Source organism: Phalangium opilio, unplaced genomic scaffold (genome assembly GCF_054372755.1).
Source record: "Phalangium opilio isolate 3A_F unplaced genomic scaffold, DU_Popi_V2 ptg000209l_1, whole genome shotgun sequence".
Lineage (NCBI taxonomy): Eukaryota > Metazoa > Arthropoda > Arachnida > Opiliones > Phalangiidae > Phalangium > Phalangium opilio.
The window spans coordinates 3,835,775-3,859,698 of record NW_028324217.1 but is presented as its reverse complement, the minus strand read 5'-3'; the positions used below and the strand labels follow the sequence as shown (position 1 = coordinate 3,859,698).

The window sequence follows — 23,924 nt, the reverse complement described above, 5'->3', positions numbered from 1 at the left end:
CAAAACGGCCACTCAAAATCCTACACAGGTAGATGAATTCACCGCTGAGAATAACGATGTTGAAGCAAAGAAAGACGATATTCCAGATATTACGTCTTTAAAATCAATGTTAAATTCAAAGGAAATGAAACAGGCCGTTTATTTGGCTAAAACCGCTGCGTTTTTGGAAAACAGTGGCATGATTTCCCTGGCTGAAGGTGACATTTCAAAAATAAACCTCGAATATATCAACAAAAATATTTTAAGGCTGGTTCCAGTTGAAAACAATGATAAATTAAAAGCAATCGTTCAAATTATTTCTAATAAAGACGGCGCTTTATTAGATAAGAACCTTTTAAGCCTTGGTCAAGATGTTTTAAACCAAATAACTAATGCCAATAAAGAGGATTCGAACAAAAAAATAATTGTCAATGAAAATTTAGTACAAAAGGAAACCACTCTAACTGCCTATCACTGGAAGCATTTATCTCGTTATATTGTTATAAACAGAGAAATTGTTTATGAGCATATTATTATATCAATAGTTTTAATTATGTTTATATTATATCTTCTAAATTATTTGTGTAAAAACAAAAAGCATTGTAAAAAGTTCAGTAAAAGACGTTTCTTTGTTTAAATAAAAGATTTAAAAGAAAATTGTAGCTTTCTCTGTATTGAGGCCGACGCTCAAAATGTGTTTAGCAAAAATTGCCTATCTTGCCCTTTAAAATTCGAATATTTAAATTTTCGCGCCAGAATTTAAATATTCTACTTTTAAAGGGCAAGGTAAAGCATGTGTTGTTAATTTTTTCTAATAGCGTTTTCCTTTGGGTCCTCGCGGAGCGCTCCCAAGGAGCAATAAAAATGGTAGTAGTAGTTTCCAGCTTCGTTAAAGACTATTTTTGAAGAATAGGATCTCCTAGTTTTATTCCTCTATGGGACGGGAGCGCTCCGCGAGGACACAAAGGAAAACGCTATTAAGCTTGATTAATTATATGATAATCTTACCGGGCGAGGGTTAATATTTTCTAATAGAGTTTAACATGCTTAAATTTAATGAAGATTGTATGTGCCAGTTTTCATATTTTCATTTTAAATTGTGTAAAATTGAAATTGATATTTTATGGTATTTCATTTAAATATAGGCTTTTTATTATTATATAAATTTTAATGTATTAATTCGCTTAAATAGCTTTTAAAAGCGCAATTAATAAATATAATAATAGATAGGTCTGAAAGTGGTTCATACAAGTATTTTCCTTCGCGAGTTCTGAATTACCTCCCGCCCGTGTTTTTCTGCCTGACAGTGACAGTCCCTGACTGACTGAGTGACGACAACCAATGGTTGTGCCATACAAATTAGTGTGTGTCAAGTTTGTCAACAGCGTTTAAGCTGACTTAATAAACAGTATTTCGATTTGTGAAAGGTGAATATTATTGACATGAATTCTCAAGAACAAACGGAAAATGAGGAACAAGCCGATATTGTTAATTGTGGGAATTCAAGTAAGATCGTTTCTCTCTTTCAATGTGACCGTAAAAGAAAACCATGTAAAAATAAATACGCACTGACGTTACCGTGTATATAACCATGTGCAATCATGGTGCAATTAATTAAGTCTGACATTTGCATCTACTAATTAAGTTAATTAATTTAAGTAAAACAACTGTCACACATTTCTCTCAATCTTAGATAGTTTTTTAATGTTAATTATTGTTTGCGCCTATTATAATGGTGTGCAATGAATAGAGGAAGGCGTATTCTTTCATTTGGTATATGATTTATTAAGTTTGGAAGAGCAGGGGCTATTCTTCAATTTAGCCGAACAAAAACCTCTTGCCGTTGTAGTTAATTTCTCTAATTAAATTTTGATGTTTTATTAATAAATGTCACTAAGAACCTCCATGTCCTGCTTTAATGGCAAACTAATTTGCCGTAACTTGGACATTAAATACACATTATTCCTACGTTAATCTCAAAATTTTTAAACACATATTTTCACAGGTGGTATAACTATAAAGTACAGCAAAAGATCGAAAAAGAAAAAATTGGATCCAGTTCTCGAGAACTATTTAGAAAGTTGCAAATTTTACTTAAAAATTTGTCACGACACTGAGTCCTATTTTAAAATTGGCCGTTTCTACTTGGAACTCCTTCCCTCAAATAACTCCGATTCTATACCCAATATTCCATTGACAAACGCTCTTTACTTATACGTTAGCGAAGACCCAAATAAAAGCTTCGTTTATTATGAAGAGAAACCGAAAGAACAATTTAAAATTGTACGCCAGCCGCCATCACAAATTAATTAATTTTAATCTGTTTTAAATATATGTCGGTAATATTTTTAGGTACATTATTCGCCAGTTAATTGTACTGTACCATTCGAAATTCTCTCTGGTCTTAAACATTTCAATTTGTCAATTGAGGAGACGATAAACGTTCCTCCTACGAAAAATGAACCTCTGAAATTTTGCGTGTCTGTACAAATAGGGAAAGAAATTGTGAAAGAAAGTGAATTAAGTAATGTGTTTAAACTTAAGGACTCTTTCTTGGTAACGCTATGTTTCTTCAATAAGGACATCGTCATTGGTGGTACGTCACAAATAGGAACATGTTTAAAGGGATAGAAATGTTTAAGTTAAGACATTTAGTATCGGCTTTGGTTTAGTTCAATAAATTGCCACCAGATGTCGATAGGTGACGTTGACTACCCCGTCAAGCTTAATAAAGACAACTTTTAGCTCCGCCCCTCGACATTAACGAGTTGTGATTGGTTGCTTACCTTTCCCGTTTAAGTTAAGAAATTTAGTATCGGATTTGGTTTAGTTCAAAGAATTGCCACCAGATGTCGATAGGTGGCGTTGACTACCCCGTTAAGCTTAATAAAGGCTAGTTTTAGCTCCGCCCCTCGACATTAACGAGTTGTGATTGGTTGCTTACCTTTCCCGTTTAAGTTAAGAAATTTAGTATCGGATTTGGTTTAGTTCAAAGAATTGCCACCAGATGTCGATAGGTGGCGTTGACTACCCCGTTAAGCTTAATAAAGGCTAGTTTTAGCTCCGCCCCTCGACATAAACGAGTTGTGATTGGTTCCTTTCCATCCTTGGTTTAGTTTAAAGAATTGCCACCAGATGTCGATAGGTGATACCGACTACCCCTAAGCTTAACAAAGGCTAGTTATAGCTCCGCCCCTCGACATTAACGAGTTGTGATTGGTTCCTTTCCTTCCTTGGTTTAGTTTAAAGAATTGCCACCAGATGTCGATAGGTGATACCGACTACCCCTAAGCTTAACAAAGGCTAGTTATAGCTCCGCCCCTCGACATTAACGAGTTGTGATTGGTTCCTTTCCTTCCTTGGTTTAGTTTAAAGAATTGCCACCAGATGTTGATAGGTGATACCGACTACCCCTAAGCTTAACAAAGGCTAGTTTTAGCTCCGCCCCTCGACATTAACGAGTTGTGATTAGTTGCTGTCCATCCCTTGTAAAGTTAAATTGGGTTGTGTAAGATTTGATAGCATGTTATGGGCGCCTAAGGTGCCGAAATTTGCTTAAAAATAACCTTGGAAGACATCTTAAAGAAAACAACACTGTTATGACGTCGCCCTGTTGATAAAAATGGCATCACAGTTAGCTATAGTCTATAGTTGTGAGCTAGAGATCTTTGGCGACAAGAACTATCCATGTTCAGGATCTAAAATCTCGAGATTTAGATCCTGAAAATGTGTATTTCGTTCGTCTGTTGTCAGCACGCACAAAGCTACGTTACGTAGAGACCTAGCTTTGCGCGTGCTGACAACCGAAGTTGGAACAGAGTATATATAGAATAAGCTGCCGTCGGAGATAGGGAGTTGCCTATCCTATAGCGTGAAAACAAATTTCCTCACGCCCATTCTTTATCCATGGTCATAACATGAAGTCAAACTATTTAAACATTACTATCCCTATAAATATATTGTTTTTGATATTTCTGGCCTTAAATATAGCTTCGTAATTACTCTTATATTATATAAAGACGCTCCTTACGAAACGCCAAAGGTAACATGGCCACTTCACAACACCGAAACGCTTTATGATCAAATTAGAATAAGACAAACTACATTAAAATATGACGAATGTTCTTTACCACAAAACTCTTTGGTATCGGTCGATCTAAGAAAGTATCAATCTCAAGCAATAAAATGGATGCTTCACAGAGAAACAGATCATAAATCTGAACGGCTTCACCCATTATACGCTAAACTTAACACACTCTGTGACCAAACCATATATATAAACAAATACACTGGACAGTAAGGACCCTTGATACATTTAGTAGAAGCATAAGTTTATAAGTGATATGTTCCGTAATATAAGTTTGTTAATCTCTGGTAACTTAGAAACTGGTGCTTGTAATTTTGAAGTCGTTGAAGTAGGTCATAGGTCATAGATTCAGGGTAAAGCGAGCGACATACGCCTGGTGAGTGGGGCGCTGCTGTCAAATTTGGGTAACTTAGTAACGTTCAGACTAAATAGGACCTAGATGGAATGGAACTTGGTCCTAGCTGCAAAATTAATTAACCACCTGCACCGAGTGTAGTTAGGACTTCAATTGACTCGCTTAATTCCGTCGTTCTCCTTCTCGAACTAGTTATCTCGAGTACTGTAAGTCCATCTCAGTAGCATTTTTACGAACTTGTGTAGGTAGTGCCATTCATACTTATGGAACGGAACATATCACTTATAAACTTATGGTTGCCGAAGGTTTTGTGTCCGTTTTAAACAGTGCGTTTGTATGGTTTTCTAGAGTGTACTTAGGAGTTCCGTACACACGTCCTAGCTCACCGGGTGGTATTCTAGCTGATGAGATGGGTCTTGGAAAGTCCATAGAGATTTTAGCTTTAGTAGTTCTAAATCCGAGACCTCCCATTACCACCAATTACGAACTACCTCCTAAAGACTCAAACAGTCTTACGGATGATTCTATTAGATGCATTTGTGGTTTTTCCTCGATTGAAAACTTAAATGACGATGAAAAGTCGGAGGTTGTTCAATGCTGCAAATGCGGTGTTTGGCAACATTCGCAATGTTTCGGTTATGATTTTGAGGAGTGTCATTTAGACTATCTTTGTCCGCATTGTTGGCAAGACCCTACCACTGTAAGGAATAATAATTTAAGGGCAAAACAGAAGCGGCCCCATGGAATTTATTGTGGTGTCACGATGATATAGTGTGCTACCACGAAGGTAGGGGGGAAAAACTGTGACGTCAATATTGGGTCCCGAATTTGTATTGCCCAAGCTGACGACGTCTCGCGACTGCCAATATGGTCGCCTGAAAATAAGGTAAGAGATGAGAGCATGTGACGTCACTACAAAGTTCGTGGTAACACACTATAGAGCCATCTCAGTTGTGACGTCAGTGCCCAAGTGAAATTAACGTACGGCACGCGGGTGTAGCTTTGGCAGTTGGCGGCCATGTTTGGTACCGCTTTGGATAGTTCTATGGGCATATAGTCTGCTACCACTAACTTTCTCTTGACGTCACACCATCCCGCGGTTTAGGCGACCATATTGGAAGTCGTCAGCTCAGGCCATACTATTTTGCCGTAGGTCCTCCCCTCTCTCAGTACCACTCTATAGCATGGGTGACGTCACACTAAGACCTCTGAGATAGGTCTATTTGATACAATTCCCCCGGGTCTCTTCTGATTTTTCTCCTTTTGTGACAATACTAAGGAAAAACATCACGTTTTCATTTGTGTTCTAGCCACGTTACGCTGCAAAAACCACGTTAATCGTCACTCCCGCTTCCATAAGTCATCAATGGATTGAAGAAATTGAAAAGCACCTTTCGAAAGACACCCTTACTTATTTTGTTTATGATGGGGTTAAGGGCAAAAAATACATACAACCTTATACTTTAGCCTCTTACGACATTGTCTTGACTACCTACGAGATTTTCAGGCAGGAGATCAATTATGTTGATTTGCCTTGGCATACCAGAAGTAAGTTTGAACAGATCGAAGTCTTATTGTAGACTTTGTTGAGTCAGGCGCCTGATATGTGCTGCCAGTGCCAGATTATCTACTTGGCACTGTCTTGGGGGGCCCTGATGGGAGTCAGGCGCCTGATATGTGCTGCCAGTGCCGGATTATCCATTAGGCACTGTCTTGGGGGCCCCGATGGGGGTCAGGCGCCTGATACATGCTGTCAGTGCCGGATTATCCACCAGGCACTGTCTTGGGGGGCCCCGATGGGAGTCAGGCGCCTGATATGTGCTGCCAGTGCCGGATTATCCACTAGGCACTGTCTTGGGGGCCCCGATGGGAGTCAGGCGCCTGATATGTGCTGCCAGTGCTGGATTATCCACTTGGCACTGTCTTGGGGGCCCCGATGGGAGTCAGGCGCCTGATATGTGCTGCCAGTACCGGATTATCCACTAGGCAATGTCTTTGGGGCCCCGATGGGAGTCAGGCGCCTGATATGTGCTGCCAGTACCGGATTATCCACTAGGCACTGTCTTGGGGGGCCCCGATGGTAGTCAGGCGCCTGATATGTGCTGCCAGTGCCGGATTATCCACTTGGCACTGTCTTAGGGGCCCCGATGGTCAGCCTTAAGCTCTCAGCTGCTATTATATCGCAGTGGGCCCCCGAGGGTGTTGACCCGGCACTGTGTGCTACAAAATCACTGTTAATATCCTTCAATAACAATAGAGGATGGCGAAAGAAAGCTGAGACATCCCAAAAAGTTTATATCGGTACCGTCACCCCTACTTTCTGTCCAATGGTGGCGGGCCTGCTTTGATGAAGCCCAAATGGTTGGGGCTCAATCATCAACCGTTTCCCTTTTTGCGTCCAAAATACATTTAGTTAATCTATGGTGCGTGACTGGTACTCCCATACAGCAAAGTATTAAAGGTTAGGCGCAGCTTAGTAAATTTTAACCCGAAGAATGAGTTTGAACCATAGTTGTGCCGTTTCGTTCTCGTATTTCCGTAGACTTTTTTGGTCTGCTTAAACTCTTAGGAGAAGACCCTTACGATTATGAGAAATGGTGGAAAATTTTACTGTATGACCCTTATTGCGAAGGTCATGCCGAACCATTGATTGATGTAATATCTTCTTGTTTCTGGAGAACTGCTAAGAAAAATGTCTTGGACCAAGTAAGCTTTGATTCTTGAAGAAAGTCTCGGCTGTGGTGCATGGTTTTGTTTAAACAACGGCCCCTAGATGCTTACATAGTCAAGGGGTGGGGGTCCCGCTAAGTTTAGCTTAGCCTAGTTTTAGCTCCGCCCTTGGGCATGGGTTCTGATTGGTTCCTTCAGTTGGAAAGATAAAATTAGTGTAGCCAGCATGATAGAGGCGCCATGTGCTGAATGTGCAATTGCAAGTGGTTAAGGGACAAGACTTCGCCCAATTACACACGTGATTCATGTTTTTTGGGACAGATCTGCATTCCTACTCAAAAGGAAGTGGTCCATATGTTAGACTTTTCGCCAGTTGAGGAATATTTCTACGCTAGACAACACGAGAAATGTTCGGAACAAACTAGACTTAGTCTTACAAAGTTTCCAAACAAAGAATGCAAATTGAAAAGTTTGGACCGTCATACACTTGGCAAGGTCATAGCGCCTTTATTGCAACTTAGGCAAGCTTGTTGCCATCCTCAAGCCGTTTCCACTGGAAGGGGCCTTTACTTACCTCTTAAGAAGAAAACAATGACTATGGATGGACTCTTAAAGGAGTTGCTCAAGAAATGTAAATTGGAATGTGAAGAACATCATCGACAGCTTATCGCCGCTATTAATGGTGAGTTGAAAGTTCGACTCAGGGTTGCCACGGGTCAAGAAAGAATTATGAGACGTTTTAATTGGATACAAATCTTAATGTGTTGTAGGCCTTGCGGGCATATCCCAAATTCTAGGGGATATAAAAAGGTCCGTTGAATTGTACCGCGAAGTCCTTCAACTTGAAAAAGAACACGTGGACATCATAAAGACAGATCGTCTTCAAATAATCCACGCTCTTTTAAATCTGGCCGATGTTCTAGAACGACACATTAAAGCTAAACCTAAAAAACTAGATAGGCCTAATTCCAAAGATGATCATGACGTGTCTAACGATACAGATGAGGATTCCAATGGTGAATTTGCATTAGAAAATCCTTATAATATCGGCCGGACATTAGACGATGATAAGCTTAGAGAAAGGGCCCAAGAAGTTATAAATAAGCATCTTAATAAGTACAAGGATATCGCGAATGAGTCTATCGAGGTCCTTAAAACCACCAAAAATTCGATCAAAGAGGATTTATCTCAAATACAGTTGGGGGATGTGAGTGCCTGGTGTTTTGGTGTCTTGAAAAAGACCAAAGAAATCATGCAAGAAGACACGGTTATTTTGAAAGTCAAGGAGTGTTTATGTGATAGACAAATTAAGGATTCTAAATTGGATAAAACGTAAGTTAAACGCTACTCTTATTCCTTTAAAGCTGGTCTAGGGTGTGGTTTAGTTCCTTTGCCCCTAGATGATCCCATAGTCGAGGGTTGGAGGTCCCGCTAAACTTAGCTCCACCCTCGACGTTAACGAGTTCCGATTGGTTAATTCTCGCCTCTGGCAAGGTAAATTTGGTAGCCAGTGTGTTAGGGGCGCCATAGGAGACGACATTTGCTTAAAGCAGTTAAGTCTCGGCTGTGGTTTAGTTTAAACCAAATGCCCCTAGATGCTTACATAGTCGAGGGTTGGAGGTCCCGCTAAGGTTTAGCAATGGCTAGTTTTAGCTCCGCCCTTGACATAAGCAACTTCCGATCGATTCCCGCCTCTGACAAGGTAAAGTTGGTAGCCAATGTGTTATTGGCGCAATAGGAGCCCACATTTGCTTATAGCAATTAAGTCTCGGCTGTGGTTTAGCTTAAACCAATGCCCCTACATGCTTTCATAGTCGAGGGTTGGAGTTCCCGCTAAGGCTTAGCTAGTTTTAGCTCCGCCCTCGACGTTAACGAGTTCCGATTGGTTCTCGCCTCTTTCAATGCAAATTTGGTGTGCATTATAAAGCGTATTAGGGGCTCCATGAGGCTTTAAGAAGGCTTGCGGGCGCAGTAGCTTTGCAAAAAGTAAAGCAAGTCCCCCTTTGTGCGTATAGTCTGCTACCACGGACTTTCTCGTGGCGTCATGCCCTCCTATACCTTACCTCGCTTTTGGGCGACCAAATTGGAAGTCGTCAGCTAAGGCCATATTCAATTTAGACTACTGATATTAACGTCACGTCCCCGTAGCTCCAACCCTCTCAGTACCAATAGGCAATGCATAGGGCTCCCGCAAGCCTCTGATGGGGCCTTTTAACTTAGAGCAATGACGTTGCAAAGTTGCTTTATGTGTACCCCAAATGAATTAAGTAGTTTTGAAGAGTTTGTAAAACTTAAAATTACTCGTGCTCATTTTAGATTCCACTCCATGAGTGGCTTGAAATACATTTTAGTCAAAGAAATTGACCAATTAGAATCCGCGCGTAAAGAATTAAGCAAGGCTGTTAGCAAACTTTCATTATCTCCATCAAAGGAAGAAATTAACCAAGCAATTGAATGTCATTTAAGACCAAGTTATGAACACGTTAAGTAAGATAAGAAGTTAATTAGGTTAAAGGGCTTCTTCGGACCCTTAGACACATGGCCCCACGGATTTCCATCCCCTCTTTATAGACGATCTTCCTCAACACTTTGCCCCACCGATTTCCGACCCCTAAGTAGTTTCCTCCTTGTTAGTATCCCCCTTCTTTCACTCCCTCCCTCTGGTTAGGTAGGGGGGCTCGGAAATCCGCGGGGCCATGTGTCTAAGGGTCCGAAGGAGCCCTTTAAGGAAGTTTTCCCCACGTGACTAATAATAAGTAATTATCCGTAAAGATGCACTTTTTGCAAAGTAGACAGTCTATTCAATGATTACGAATCGTGTCTTTACCGTTTTGAAAAAGACACAAAATTTTGGAAATCCATTAATGATACGGAATTGGCTACAAAAAGCCGGGGAACGTGGGCCGAAAGTGAGATTGAAATTGTACTCAAAGCAATACATGGAATTGCTAAAAACATTAATTGTACGTTATGTTATGTTATGTTATGTTATGTACTACCATTAACGGTGGTGTTTACTTTTAATTTGTTCGAAGGGAATGTGTAAATATGTGTTTTTTTAAGGTGATAAAGAAGTTATAGATGATGGTACTACTCATCTTAAGTTACTAGATAGTTACAAAAAAGAATTTAAGGTACATATAACATTATACCTTAATTTAAAAGAACGGCTACTTTTTCTATAAATATAAAAGGAATTAAATATTATTAAAAATAGAAATAAATGATTTCTTATTACAATATGATAATTAGTACATTTAATTAGTCTTAAAAATAATCAAGGACTACTGCCTCGCCATCCGCCATTGGTTTAGTGCAGGCGTATGCTAGCCAGAACCATGACCTTACCCCTTACCTCTCTCAGCCTGTGAGAATTCAACCAATCCCGTATGGGTAAGAGGTTCTGGCTAGCAGACGCCACTGCGCCATTGATTTACTACAGGCGTCTGCTAGCCAGAACCATGACCTTACCTTACCTCTCTCACCCTGTGAGAATTGAACCAATCCCGTAGGGATAAGTGGTTCGGGCTAGCAGACGCCTGCACTAAACCAATGGCGGATAGCGAGGCAGTAGTCCTTGATTATTTTTAATTCTAATTAAATGTACTAATTATCATATTGTAATAAGAAATCATTTATTTATTTATTTTAATTTTTTAATATTTAATTCCGTTTATTCTTTTTCTTAATATTTAATTAATTTTATATTTAGAAAAAGCATCCGTTCTTTAAAAATTAAGGTATAATGTTATGTTACCTTATGTTAAATTTTAGGCTATGAGAAATGTATGGAGAAATATTCGTGATTATGTTTCGGCGATTGACGATATTGAAATGGCTAAAATAAGAATGAGAGTCAGGGCTCCTGGAGAACCAATTGCAGATCCTCCTGTCATTTATATATTGGAATCAGCTCGTGTAAGAATCATTAATTAGAACTTTCGGCTCTGGTTTAATTAAAGCAATTGCCACTTTAATGAAAGTAACCTAATTTTGTCGCATAGGTACCAGCTATGAACTTTGACCTATTAAATGACAAAATGAACGCCCAAATTAGTCTTAAACGTAAAAAGGGTAGATTACTCTACCTGCAGAATCTAGTGAAGGTAAATTATATGATCCTCTTAATTAAAGACCCACAAAGCAATTAATTTAATTAACATACTTTAATAAATTTTCTTTCTTAATTAAGACTCAGCAAGTCGGAAACCAGGCATTAAATAAAGAATGCCCGATCTGCGTTAAAGATATGGGGAATGAATGGGTTGTTTTAAATTGCGGTCATAATTTATGCAATGATTGCGTTCGGGTCTTAGTTACGATGAGTACAAGAAATAGGCCTATTCTACCAAATATTAAGTGTCCTGTTTGTCGACAAAATACTTCTCATGATGAGATATGTTACGTTGACGCTAACACCGAAATTGATTCGCCAGAAGCGATTGAAATTAAGGGAAGTTTTTCGACTAAAATAATTGCGGTTGTAAAATGTCTCATATTTCTTCTGAAAGAGAAACCGAAACCAAAGATTTTAGTCTTTTCTTCGGTAAGTAATTGTTGTAAAGAAAGTCGCGGGTGTGGTTTAGTAAAATCAAAGTCACCATAAGTTCGTTCATAAGATATGTTCCGTAATATAAGTTTGTTAATCTCTGGTAACTTAGAAACTGGAGCTTATAATTTTGAAGTGATTGAAGTAGGTCATAGGTCATAGATTCAGGGTAAAGCGAGCGACATACGCCTGGTGAGTATGGCGCTGCTGTCAAATTTGGGTAACTTAGTAAGTTCAGACTAAATAGGACCTAGATGGAATTATCTTGGTCCTTGCTGCAAAATTAATTAACCACCTGCACCGAGTGTAGCAGGTAGGACTTCAATTCAATTGACTCGCTTAATTCCGTCGTTCTCCTTCTCGAACTAGTTATCTCGAGTACTGTAAGTCCATCTCAGTAGCATTTTTACGAACTTGTATTGGTAGTGACATTCATACTTATGGAACGGAACATATCGCTTATAAACTTATGGTCGGTCATAGACACGTGACTAAGGAAGGGCTTCATTGAACCCCAACCCCCTTCCCGCCCCGTCTTTTATTTTCAGTGGAATAAGGTTTTAAGTATTCTTGTTGAAGCCCTGAATGATAATGATGTCCCTTACGTGATCGCCAGTGATCAAGCGAAATTCCAGGTTTGAAAGTTCTATCTTATTTCGATTTAACAACTATGATTATTTTGCAATTCTTTCGTAGAAAAGTGTGAAATTGTTTAAAAGTGACCCCGAGAAGAATGTATTGTTGCTTCCGATACAATCTGGGGCAAATGGACTTAATTTGATCGAAGCCACTCATGTGATATTTGTTGAACCACTTCTAAATGCTGGTGCCGAGAAACAAGCCTTAGGACGAGTTCACCGTCTTGGTCAAACGAAGTAGGATCCGATTATAATTAACAATTTGTCATTAACTTAATTTTAATTATTGGAGTTTAGCATCTGTTTAAAGCAATTAAGTTTCGCCTGTGGTTTAGTTCTAACAAAGCCACTAGATGCTCCCACGCATAGTCGAGGGTTGGAGCTTAGAAAGGCTAGTTTTAGTTACGCCCTCGACGTTAACCAGTTCCAGGGTTCGTACACGACCTGGAAAACCTGGAAAAGTCAGGGAAATTGAAAATGGGTCTAAAAAGTCAGGGAAATTTGAAATGGACCTAAAAAGTCAGGGAAATGTCAGGGAAAAATATATTGGAGGGAAATTTAAAGTATAATGGTGATCAGAAAATTTTTTGTCTGAGATTTGAGCAAAGCCCCAAATTCGCGGAGCTCGCTTCGCTCGCTCAGGTTATTTATGATTTACTTTAAATTAAATTTTAACGAATTAATTGGCTAATTTTTATAAAAATAACTCGTGCAAAAATTATTTGAGTGAATATATAGATTGGTTTTCATATACGTTCGCCATGTACGTTATTGCAAATGGTCAGGGAAATTTGTGGAATTTAGTCAGGGAAAACCTGGAAAAGTCAGCTAGGAATTTCATTCCAAAAATTTTGTACGAACCCTGAGTTCTGATTGGTTCCTGAGTTTGTAGAAGATAATCCAGCATGTTAGGGGTGTCACAGAAGCCCACATTTGCTTTAATGATAAATAATAGACAGTGTAATACATGTTTTAGCATAAGGGAATTTAATACAAGAAAGATATGACACTTTGTACACTTCTCCCGAAGAGAAGTATATTATATACTTCTGATGAAAGGTAATATTTCTTTCAGAGAGACAACATTCCATAGATTCATAGTTAAAAATACCATCGAAGAAAAGGTATACAATGTTGTTAAAACATCAAACGGTACATCGTATTCCAAAAACGATGATAAAGAAATGACGTTGCAAGAACTTTCGGATTTATTTTCAAATCCCCAAGAGGAGATGATGGATCTTGATGAAGTTGATTAGGATTAATTGAATTTCCTTTTTTTTTTAAAAAAAATGTACATGATTTTTTAAAACAACATGCGGGTTCAATTTAACATTGATAATAATTTTAAAACACATTGTCTTTTACTTGGATCGAAGGTTTTTATTATAAAGATGCTTCACATAATCACATCACATTGTTTTACATTACAATACGATAACATTTAAAAGTAACAGCAATTGTTAAAACATTTTAAAAATCAGTAAAAAGAGACTTCAGAAATTACATAAGTAACATCCGTAACTGCGTACTCAAGTTACATGGAAATGTACGTTTCGAAACCTTCCAAAACTTTCTCGAGTGATAATTGTAACTTCTTGAAACTCGGACGTGAACCCGGGTCGCTTCTCCAACAATTTTCCATGATTTCGTAACTGAAATTATTTTAAGTTAGATAATTAAGACTTGGTTGGTTTTCATGTGCTGAGAAAGTATCTACATTTCATCGGAGAGGTAACATGGTTTTGCCATTCTGTATCCGCTTTGCAATAATGGGAGAACTTCTCGGTTTGAATAACCTGGATATGGCGTACCACCAAGCGAAATGATTTCCCATAAAAGTATTCCAAATGACCATCTGTGATGAAAAACAAAAATATCACGGCATCTATTATATTGAGAATGGGTGAGGTGATACAATGGTAAATGGTCTCCGAACAGTTTCTGGTTTAGTCATAAGTTCTTAAGATATGTTCCGTGATAAGTTTGTCACTGGTTACAAACTAGCTGGAGCTTGTAATTTTGAAGTGATTGAAGTATGGCATAGATTCAGGGTAAAGCGACACGCCTGGTGAGTGGGGCGCTGCTGTCAAATTTGGGCTTAGTAAGTTCAGACTAAATAGGACCTAGATGGAACTTGGTCCTGCAAAATTAATTAACCACCACCGAGTGTAGTTGGACTTCAATTGACTCGCTTCCGTCGTTCTCCCTCGAACTAGTTATCTCGAGAACTGTAAGTCCATCTCTCAGTAGCATTACGAACTTGTATAGGAAGTGTCATACAATGTTTAGATTGGATTGCGTTCATTGTGACCAAACGACAACATGGCAAATACTAACTTCGGCTCCTTTGGCGCCCCATACATTCCTACTAATCTACCATGTCCGAGACTTGTGTTAAATACAAAATATAGTTATTTCAATACGTACACATCGCTCTTTGTTGTGTAAGTTTGACTAATTATCGATTCCAAAGCCATCCATTTGATGGGTAACATTCCGCTGGATGATTTGCTATAGACACCGCATTCGTAGATATCTCGGCTGAGACCAAAGTCGGTGATCTTCACTTGATCTTGCGAGAAAAGGAGAATGTTTCTTGCTGCTAGATCTCTGTGAATAACTTTGTTCGATGCCAAAAAATCCTGCGAATAAGTTTATTAATGCAACAAACTGAGGTTAAGCATTATGCTTCAAACCATAGATGAAGTGTTCACACTTACCATTCCAATTGCAATTTGCCTTGCGTAGGAAACGAACTTCTTTGCGTATTGCTCCCATTTAGCTAAAATTACAATTTTTCATCAACATCATCATAAGTTCATAAGATATGTTCCATGAGTTCGTCACTGAGAGCTTGTCATGAAGTGATTGAAGTAGGTCATAGATTCAGGGTAAAGCGAAGACGCCTGGTGAGGCGCTGTCAAATTTGGGCTTAGTAAGTTCAGACTAAATAGGGACTAGATGGAACTTGGTCCTGCAAAATTAACCACCGAGTGTAGGACTTCAATTCTCACTTGTGGTTCTTGAACTAGCTCTCAGTAAGTCTCAGATAGCAAATAGCATTACGAAGTATAGGAACATATCTTATGAACTTAAGGTATCAGCAAAGACAATTAGGAATAACGGATATTGAGGAGCTGGGGATTACCTTCAACTGAAGAACAACTTGAATCATAGACACTATTAAATACAACCGACCCTGAACCGGAAACTACACCGTTACGTAAAAAGATTGAAATCAACAAAGGAATATATTTCATATTATAAATCTTCATTACCCGAACTTTGTAAATCTGATCCATTATCAGAATCAGTGGAAACGTTACTGTTACCGCTAACATTGCTCGAAGCCCTTTGTAAGGAATTTGACTTAGAAGAACTGCAAAGTCCGGAATCATTGGTACGTTCCGTTATAACTGGAATATCTTTCATTTGATCATCAAGAAGTTCAGTTGTTATACCTTTAAGTTTTATGTGGAGGAAGGTCCAGATATTGTTTTAGTAAAGTAAAGCATACTGGTGGATATTATCATCTTACCTTCAAGTTCATTCAGGGAAGAGTTGTAAGAACGATCGCAACCGAGAGACCCTATAAAAGTACCCAATTAAAAATACTTGCTTTAATTACCCGTTAACATAAGTTTATAAGATATGTTCCATAAGAATGACACTTTCTGTACAAGTTTGTTACCGTGAATCTAGGCCCTACTTCAATCACTTCATGACAAGCTCCAGTTGGTAACCAGTCGCAAACTTACGGAACATATCTTATGAACTTCTACGCCGTTCATTACCCGAATCATTCAAACTTGTATTACAACCACTTTTACTGCCAAATCCAGATTCATCCGATAAAAGTAGTTTGACGCTCTAGTTTTGAAGAAAATTATTAACATACTTAAAACTACAGCAGCGCAAAATGATCAAAGCACCTCTTCTCTTAAATTATCCAAGTATTTTTTAAGATCGCCAAGTTCGCAGTATTCGACAAGTAAAGCGATTTTGGGTAAAGAAATGACATATCCTCTCAATGTCACGATGTGTGGGTGATGACCCAAAAATTTCAACATTTCAATTTCTTCTAATAAACTAGATTCAGCTTCGTTTGACGCACTTTCTGTAAATTGCGCAATTCATTTTATGTTCAATATTTATTGCAATGAAAACTGCATTGTACCTTTAAGCATTTTAATAGCTACTATTTCTTCAACGCCTCTTATCATGGCTGTACCCTTATGGACAACGCCAAAGGCACCTGATCCAAGTACTTCTTTCAAACATATCATATTAATATCAATATGATATGGGCATTTGTTGAGCAGTTTTCTCTTTAGAGGTGAGACCCAGCTATTTTTAATTTGCGGTTTTTTCTGCGAATATTTTTATTAAAAACTCAAGTTTTGTGATTCACGTTTAGTGTCAAGATATCAATTCGTTATCGCGTTAAATTACTCTGTTTAGGTTATGGTTTCGGTTTCCGGAAATACCGGTACCAGTAGGCGCGAAATACCCCGATAGGACACGCCCCTTTTAATGAAGACTGGGCATACTTTCGGCCCATACTTATGCCGAGTATTATAGGGTTATGTACTATACGTATTTTTATTAATCCAAACTAATGTTTGTAATTAATTTAATGGTGCATTCAGATCATTTTAGCGATAAGGAATTGATAAATTAACAACTAATCACGCTTCCCTTCAAAGGCCTGCCAACTTTGTTCAAAATTACCAGACCCAGTAAAAATTATTTCAACTTACGCTACTAAGCAAGCATGAGTTGATATCGGAATTGACATTTCTAATATGGTTAACTATTAAGACGACACAAAATAATGACAAAATTCCACCAATGACAGTTAAAACCCATGTCACCCAATTTAGTTTCGTATCTGAAGTTACAAAAAACGGTCAGGTAACAAAATATTTTTTCAGGCATTTTAAAACCAAATCGTGAGGTCAATTACCAGCAGGTTCGGCTTTTTTCAGCGTTACAATTGTTGACACTGGATCACTCAAACCTCCGGGACTTACTGCGAAAACGCTAACTTGGTAGGACGTGTATTGAAGCTTGGGTAGTGTTAATTCAACACTGGTAACATTCTACAATGAAAGATACCGTGAAATGTTGCTTTAATAAGTTATGTAAGATAGAAATAAGTTCATAAGATATGTTCCATAAGTTTGTCATTGTTTACTGAAGTGACTTAGGTGAAACGTCATAGATTCAGGGTAAAGCGACATACGCCTGGTGAGTGAGGCGCTGCTGTCAAATTTGGGTAACTTAGTAAGTTCAGACTAAATAGGGCCTAGGTGGAACTTGGTCCTGCATGCAAAATTAATTAACCACCACCACCCAGTGTAGTTAGGACTTCAATTGACTCGCTTAATTGTCGTTCTCCTTCTCGAACTAGTTATCTCGAGTACTGTAAGTCTCTCGGTAGCATTACGAACTCGAATAGGTAGTGTCATGCTTATGGAACATATATTTTTTGTGTCCCATTAATGATTTAAAAATATGGTACTGACCCCATCAACGTATATTTCTTCCGGTACTAAATTCGTTGCCCCTTCGTAATATTCCTCACTTATTTTAATCTTATATTCCGAAACTTGATTATTCGAAGTGGTATTCTTCGGGCAATTCCAGGATATTTTGCAAGTAGTTACGTTACTGAAGTTCTCAATTCGTATATTTTCTGGTGCATTTGGACCTATTGTAAATTGTTAGTAGTACAACAAATTTCAGCTTTCCCATTTGCCAATTAAAAAAAGAAGAAGAATTTAATTAATCTGCTTACCACAAATTGTGAAATTGAAGTTGTTCAACTCGAGACAAGATTTTGTTAGTAGGTCAAATGTGGAATATTCACTTTCCACGTTTTCACCATGAATGGTTGTTGATACGCGAATTTCGTACCAAGTACTGTATGACAGGCCTGATAATTTTATGGGTGTCAGAAGTTCTTCGGGCTAGAAATTTCGACAAAGATTTATTGTGTGTTTAAAATTTTAGATACACATCACACCAGCTAATAGGAACGTATCTAGGAGTGTTTTATGGGAAGAACTAGACTTATGACGAAATTTACGCCTAGGAACTCGCGTTACTATCAACGAATGAAATGGCAGGTTAAAAAAAACGCCATCAGTATTATGATTCATGACGGATAGTAAGTTCTCAAGCCCGGAATACCCACAAAACCCGCATTGAAATTAACACGAGGTGCAAAGGTTCCTATTAACTGTATGTATTCATGATCACGCTTAAAAGCCACCAATGAAATAAATCAATGTTACATACACGTGTAACCGATTGTTCAAGGTATGACGATGACGTTGCGTTCAAAGGTAAACCATAAATATTATAGAAACACGGCTTATCTGTAGTAAAAGAACAGTAGCATTAATTTTGGAACGCTTTGCGAATAACTGAACATTACGTTTGGGCGGAATCCATGATATTTCAACTTCAGCCAATCTTTTGGTCAACGCAACTTGGTTATGGATAGTGAAGTTTTCAGGCGGTACTAAGTTCAACTCCTCTGTTCAAAAGAACACACGAAAAATTAAACAAGTGCAGGCAAATCAATCAAAGCACGCTTGTAATTGGAATATCTTACTAGGCATGGTCTTGAACCATTCACTGGACACTTTACCAATGGTCCCATCCAATGTCACAACCGTCACGATAACCCTGTATTCTTCGTCAGGTTTCAACTCAAGTGAAACTGTGTTTCGTTCAGTCTGTAATTAAGTGAAAAAAATATGATTCAATGTCCTTAATTTTCTGCAAAAATCCTTACATACATTTCCAGCATCCATGAATCGGTTAGTTTCTTCAAGATCTCTAGTTTGTACTTGCACGACAAAGCCAAGAGAATTGTTACTTTCCAACTTAATTGGCCAAAATAATTCAACAATTACGACGTGTACATCCATTCTTTGGCAAATTACTTCGGGTTTGAAGTCGAGTTCTTCATTTTGAACCATATCTTTAATTAAGATTTAAATTTGCTTGATTGTGAGACTACAGGGAACACATTGATCGTTAAATCTTACTTGATTTGATAACGTTGCCTTCCTTTTCAATTTTGGTTCTAAATGAACAACTTTCAGAACAGACATTGAACAAGTTCTAAAATTTTGGTTGGTAATGTGAAAAGTGTTTTTAGTGATACAGAAAAAGTAACCAACAACTGTACGTATGACACTTGGTGTGTTTCCGAGTAAGACAACACCTTAATGTTATACTTAATAATTTATGTTGTTTATGGTTGTAGGAAGTTCAGTATGTTTAGCTTACTCTGTGTGTACTGGTTACTTTAAGACAAGAGTTTTCACAAGTTTGATTAATTTGAGATCCGAACTTACATCCAAGATAACACTGAAAATTATTTTAACTTTATATTTTTATACCAAATTTATTGTGTATGTTCTGTTTTTTTACCGTGTGACAGTCCAATGAATCGCATGAAATTTTATAAACCATGTGCTTTTTGGATTTGGTTACATTATCCTTTAGCTGAAATAATTTTTTTAAACACCTGAACTATTTTTCAGTGTAACCTAGGACTGAAAGGAACCAGGTGGAAGGCTAGCTTTTTGTTTTGATAGTGGTCCAAGGTTATACTGAATTTTTGGGTTCTTAGTACGTTTTTGATAACGATGGCTGTACTATCGAATATATCGATGTTATAATTATCGTGATACTATTGAAGTAAAATTATCAAACGATAATCGTGGATGGTAGTTTATCAAATAGATCGATGTTATAATTATCGTAATACTATTTTAGTAAAATTATAGTACGATTATCGTGAATCGTGGTTATCGAATATATCGATTTTATAATTATCGTGATACTATTTAAGAAATATTATAATAAATAATCGTGAATCTTAGTTTTTCGAATTAATTTATGATAATCGCAAATTGTTTAAATTATCGGCTTATAATTATCGCGAATCGAAGTTTATCGGACGTGGTATAATTATCGCAAAACGTAGTTTATAGAACGCTGTATAATTATCGTGAATCGTAGTCTATAGAATGCGGTATAATTATTGTGAATCGTATAACTTAGAAATAATCGTGAATAACTGTGTAATTATCGCGAATCTTTGATTATAAAATGAATCGTAATGAGTAAAGAAAATATCACTACTTACCAAATCGTTGCACCGCGCGATACATCGTGCGTCCGAAATTTGTCCACGATAGTAACGATAATGGAACAAAGCCGCTTTATCCGAAGTAGTGTTAAATTTTAACAAATCACTTTCCATCGTATCATGATGATCATTTTGTACAGGATTAACACAATTCACCTCGTCCAATAAAATCGCGAAAATCACTAAAATTCCGAAATTAATTAAAATTATCTTCATTTTCAAACTAAACTCAGTAGCGAAGTTACGACCTTAACCACGCTACATAAAACGAGAAATGACTCAAAATTTGGTAACTTCTTTCTTTTCCCATTCTTTAAAAAATTGGACTACTTTACGGAGATTATCACGTTATATTGCTCCGCCATTTATTCTCTACCAGTATGATCTCCAACATCAATATTTTTTCACTGACCCCACTTTTGTTGAAAAGAACCAATTTCCCGTGGTGGGGTTAAAATAGAGTCAATATCAATTGGCACAACGAAGAGTTGAATTTGTCTCTGGTCTAGCCTTTGGTAATAGTGTCAGGAGACATTGGCTACGATTATAGGAACCCCTATGAGATAGAGAAACGCTTGTTTCCGGTCTTTTCAAAAGGTTTCAAATGTACCTCTGAGAATTATGGGAGTGCCATCAATGAGTTCAAGGCTAGGGAACGACAAAAGCAAATCTTTCCGCTGTATTTCTCACAAATTCACACGAACAATGAGGTTTGAGATTTAAATTTCGCGCCACTGTGGTAATTTTTGGAAATTTCATTACTCGGCTACCGTTAACTCTCGCGTTTTTATTATTTAGTGTGGTCTGTTATAAACATTAGCTCCGTCGTTGGTCCCGTGTAATAAAGTTTACTTACGTCTTTTCTTTCTGTCGTCTGCTACACAGTCAAACAAGACGAAAGCACGGTCGAAACCGACGTTTGATTTAAGAGGTGAGAAAAACTTAATTTTGAATTAAATACTAATTCAAATTTCTGGAAAATTAATTTTTCTGTTAGTTAAGGTATCATATTTAATTTTTTGAGTTAAAACGTTGGTATAGATATAGTTCATAAAATTTTGATGGAATATAATATTAAACTTTCGAGTAGTGGTACAGGCATGGTACAGGTGCATGCTTTTTAGAGCCGCAATTTTTCATTAATTTTGATCAATATTGGCTTTATTAGAGGCAAATTATGTCGTTTTCTTCAGTTGCAATGTTCAGTATCAATTTTTTTTTTAGAAATTACTGAATTATTTTTAAATACTTAAGTTAATTCACGCAAATGTTTTAAACTTTGGCTCTGAATGACGTAAAACAGCGCCTATTTTTAGTTTATAAAAGAACTAAAATATAAAAATTTTGGAAAAGTGGCAGTGAACAAACCAATAAGGAGTTTGTAAAGGGGTGAAAATCTCCCCTACTAAGCGTCAGACCCTCACTTAGCCATTCAGGAGCCTTCCCCCACTAGCCTTTCACTCTGTGAAATCGGCCGCCATTTTGGTGGTAAGGGGAGGAGCCGAGGAGGGGCAATTTTAAGCCACACCTTTCTTGCAGCTCCCTATTTGCAACAATTTTGCAAATATTGCAATATTTTGGGATGAAAACCTATGAAATTTAGTAATATTTTGGAAAGGGGTGCAATTTATTCGGTTGAAAATAACAAAAATACATTCAGCCTCTCATCTATTGCTTACTCGTAGACCTTTTTGTAAACCAGTTACATCTTCCTTGCTTTAACCATGCATGTATTTAGCAATATTGGTATTTACTAAGAGGTAGAGCCTTGTAGTTTCTCACAAGCTGAGGTGTAGTTCACGATGACCCATTCACTCCTTCGCATGACTTGACCTGCAGATAGCACATGGGCTAGAATGACTGTCCACTGTCGGTCACTTCATTCAATTTGCTTCGTTTGATAACCATAGATAAATATGAGACCCATAAAGCAAGACGAAATGAACAAGTTTCTTGATGAACTGCAAGACATTGTGGACCTCGCGTCCGAATGGAACGTCAGTAAAGACGTAGTAAAACACGAAATCCAAACCATTTTGAAGTGCGACTGCGCTGATGGTAACTGTGCTGAGAAAATACTGTCACGTCTACAAGACGCAAACGGAACCAGCTCCAATTTGAACCAAACTCCTAGTTTCTTGAACCCATTGAGTCTTATTAAATTCATCTGGATGGGCCTGTCATTTTTCTTCAAATTAGTTTTCACTCTTTTGGCTCTTTACTTCTTTGTTTCTTGTCATAATCCAACCCAGAAGTTTGTCATGCGTCATTCGCAAACCTTGATTTACCCTGTTATGAGAACAGTACGCTTATGGACCTTACCTATTGTGAAGAGGTACAATTCCTTAACGGAATGGCACGAAGAGGAATGTCTGCTGAAGAATCCATTATTTGTTGAACCACCGTTGGACTGCTGGCCATGCGAAGGTGTACGGACACTGGTGGATTTGACTGGTCTTTCCAACTACAGCAAGGCTTACTGTTACAACGAAAGACCTTTCCTTGTACGCGATTTTATGACGTCCGAAGTGACTGTCAGTAATCTAACTGAGATATATAACAGTAACAAGGAAGCACTACGTAGGGGTACAGCCAAGTTTGTGTCAAACGCCGATAACATCGAATCACTTGACAATCTATGGAATGATAGTGTCGTTCATGAGTTTCCTAGGGATGGTCACGTGGCCTGGAAATTAAATAGGGTTCCAGCTGCTAGGGTTATGAGACAAGTGTTTCGTAGACCTTATTTTGTCCCTAATAACAGCGAAGTTGCCCTCCAAAGATTTATATTTGTCGACGGACCCGAAGCTAGGCAATACCAACTCCCAATGACTGATTTTGCTAACGTTTGGATTGCGCAAGGCCAAGGTTATCGACTGATTGTATTGCATCCTTCGGAGCCTTGCAAACAGAATTGTTCTGTTGTTTCGGTGCTGTTAAAACCGAGGGATGTAGTTTATTATAACTCGCAGTACTGGAATCCTTGGTCCTTACCCGCTAGGTTGTCTGATGAGCTGAGTGTGACGTACATGGGTTCATTTTATTGAGCAAGCATTTTTCCTTGGCCCTTGGTCGAAAAATTAACTGCCACTTTAGATTGGAGTGAGTTGCCTTGGTGTCTTGGGCTGTGCAGTTTTTTAGCTTGTGGTGCTGAAACTGTAAGAATAAATGTTAGTTCAACTCGGTAACTTGGTAATTGTGAATCGTAATTAAATAAAGGTTTTAATTTATTTAAAGATTGTTGTTGTAATGATTTGACTGAACATACACTTTTTAAGGAACAGAAGTTTCCTACCCCTTGTCCATGATGATGGGAAAAGGGGTGAAATCATAAGACTGTAGTAGTAATGGTCTCAGCTACCTAAACTACGACTTAAAGTGTACCACTTGCTTGTGAATGATGTATAGTGTCACTGTAGACGAGTTAGAACTGGCCAACTGTAAATTATTCCTACCTCCTTAGTATAAGA

At 37.9% G+C, this 23,924-nt stretch overlaps 3 protein-coding genes across 3 annotated transcripts; 2 read left to right on the top strand and 1 right to left on the bottom strand.

Moving 5' to 3' along the window:
• Positions 1 to 1,319: 1,319 nt before the first annotated feature.
• Positions 1,320 to 13,690, top strand: LOC149618461 (E3 ubiquitin-protein ligase SHPRH). Its single transcript, XM_089855160.1, has 19 exons — positions 1,320 to 1,485; positions 1,985 to 2,262; positions 2,332 to 2,575; positions 3,999 to 4,275; positions 4,770 to 5,121; positions 5,732 to 5,969; positions 6,679 to 6,882; positions 6,964 to 7,127; positions 7,413 to 7,773; positions 7,862 to 8,423; positions 9,408 to 9,578; positions 9,864 to 10,054; positions 10,155 to 10,225; positions 10,866 to 11,009; positions 11,096 to 11,197; positions 11,284 to 11,637; positions 12,189 to 12,275; positions 12,337 to 12,515; positions 13,354 to 13,690. The coding sequence occupies exons 1-19, from the start codon at positions 1,422 to 1,424 to the stop codon at positions 13,535 to 13,537; spliced, it is 4,227 nt and encodes a 1,408-aa protein (XP_089711286.1). The 5' UTR covers positions 1,320 to 1,421; the 3' UTR covers positions 13,538 to 13,690.
• On the bottom strand, positions 13,568 to 20,735 carry LOC149618460 (tyrosine-protein kinase receptor torso-like). The gene is made up of 22 exons (XM_089855161.1): positions 20,452 to 20,735; positions 19,731 to 19,805; positions 19,587 to 19,667; positions 19,343 to 19,418; positions 19,091 to 19,275; positions 18,904 to 19,027; positions 18,724 to 18,825; positions 18,585 to 18,664; positions 18,082 to 18,253; positions 17,810 to 17,994; positions 17,248 to 17,383; positions 17,042 to 17,172; positions 16,459 to 16,651; positions 16,214 to 16,398; positions 16,076 to 16,151; positions 15,820 to 15,870; positions 15,560 to 15,742; positions 15,430 to 15,492; positions 15,002 to 15,063; positions 14,709 to 14,923; positions 13,999 to 14,136; positions 13,568 to 13,933 (listed from the first exon to the last, which is right to left on the bottom strand). The coding sequence occupies exons 1-22, from the start codon at positions 20,668 to 20,670 to the stop codon at positions 13,816 to 13,818; spliced, it is 2,850 nt and encodes a 949-aa protein (XP_089711287.1). The 5' UTR covers positions 20,671 to 20,735; the 3' UTR covers positions 13,568 to 13,815.
• A 511-nt stretch (positions 20,736 to 21,246) lies between these two features.
• LOC149618459 (uncharacterized) lies at positions 21,247 to 23,690 on the top strand. Its single transcript, XM_089855162.1, has 2 exons — positions 21,247 to 21,385; positions 22,365 to 23,690. Exon 2 carries the CDS (start codon positions 22,371 to 22,373, stop codon positions 23,499 to 23,501), a length of 1,131 nt encoding a protein of 376 aa, XP_089711288.1. The 5' UTR covers positions 21,247 to 21,385; positions 22,365 to 22,370; the 3' UTR covers positions 23,502 to 23,690.
• Positions 23,691 to 23,924: the final 234 nt, after the last annotated feature.

Coding starts and splice junctions, on each gene's coding strand:
- LOC149618461 (XM_089855160.1), top strand. CDS start 1,422: ATGAATTCTCAAGAACAAACGGAAAATGAGGAACAAGCCGATATTGTT. Junction 6,883..6,963: donor CATACAGCAAAGTATTAAAG/GTTAGGCGCAGC, acceptor GTATTTCCGTAG/ACTTTTTTGGTCTGCTTAAA. Junction 11,198..11,283: donor ACCTGCAGAATCTAGTGAAG/GTAAATTATATG, acceptor TTCTTAATTAAG/ACTCAGCAAGTCGGAAACCA.
- LOC149618460 (XM_089855161.1), bottom strand. CDS start 20,670: ATGAAGATAATTTTAATTAATTTCGGAATTTTAGTGATTTTCGCGATT. Junction 17,384..17,809: donor AAGAAATATACGTTGATGGG/GTCAGTACCATA, acceptor CTTTCATTGTAG/AATGTTACCAGTGTTGAATT. Junction 16,652..17,041: donor ACTCATGCTTGCTTAGTAGC/GTAAGTTGAAAT, acceptor AAATATTCGCAG/AAAAAACCGCAAATTAAAAA.
- LOC149618459 (XM_089855162.1), top strand. CDS start 22,371: ATGAGACCCATAAAGCAAGACGAAATGAACAAGTTTCTTGATGAACTG.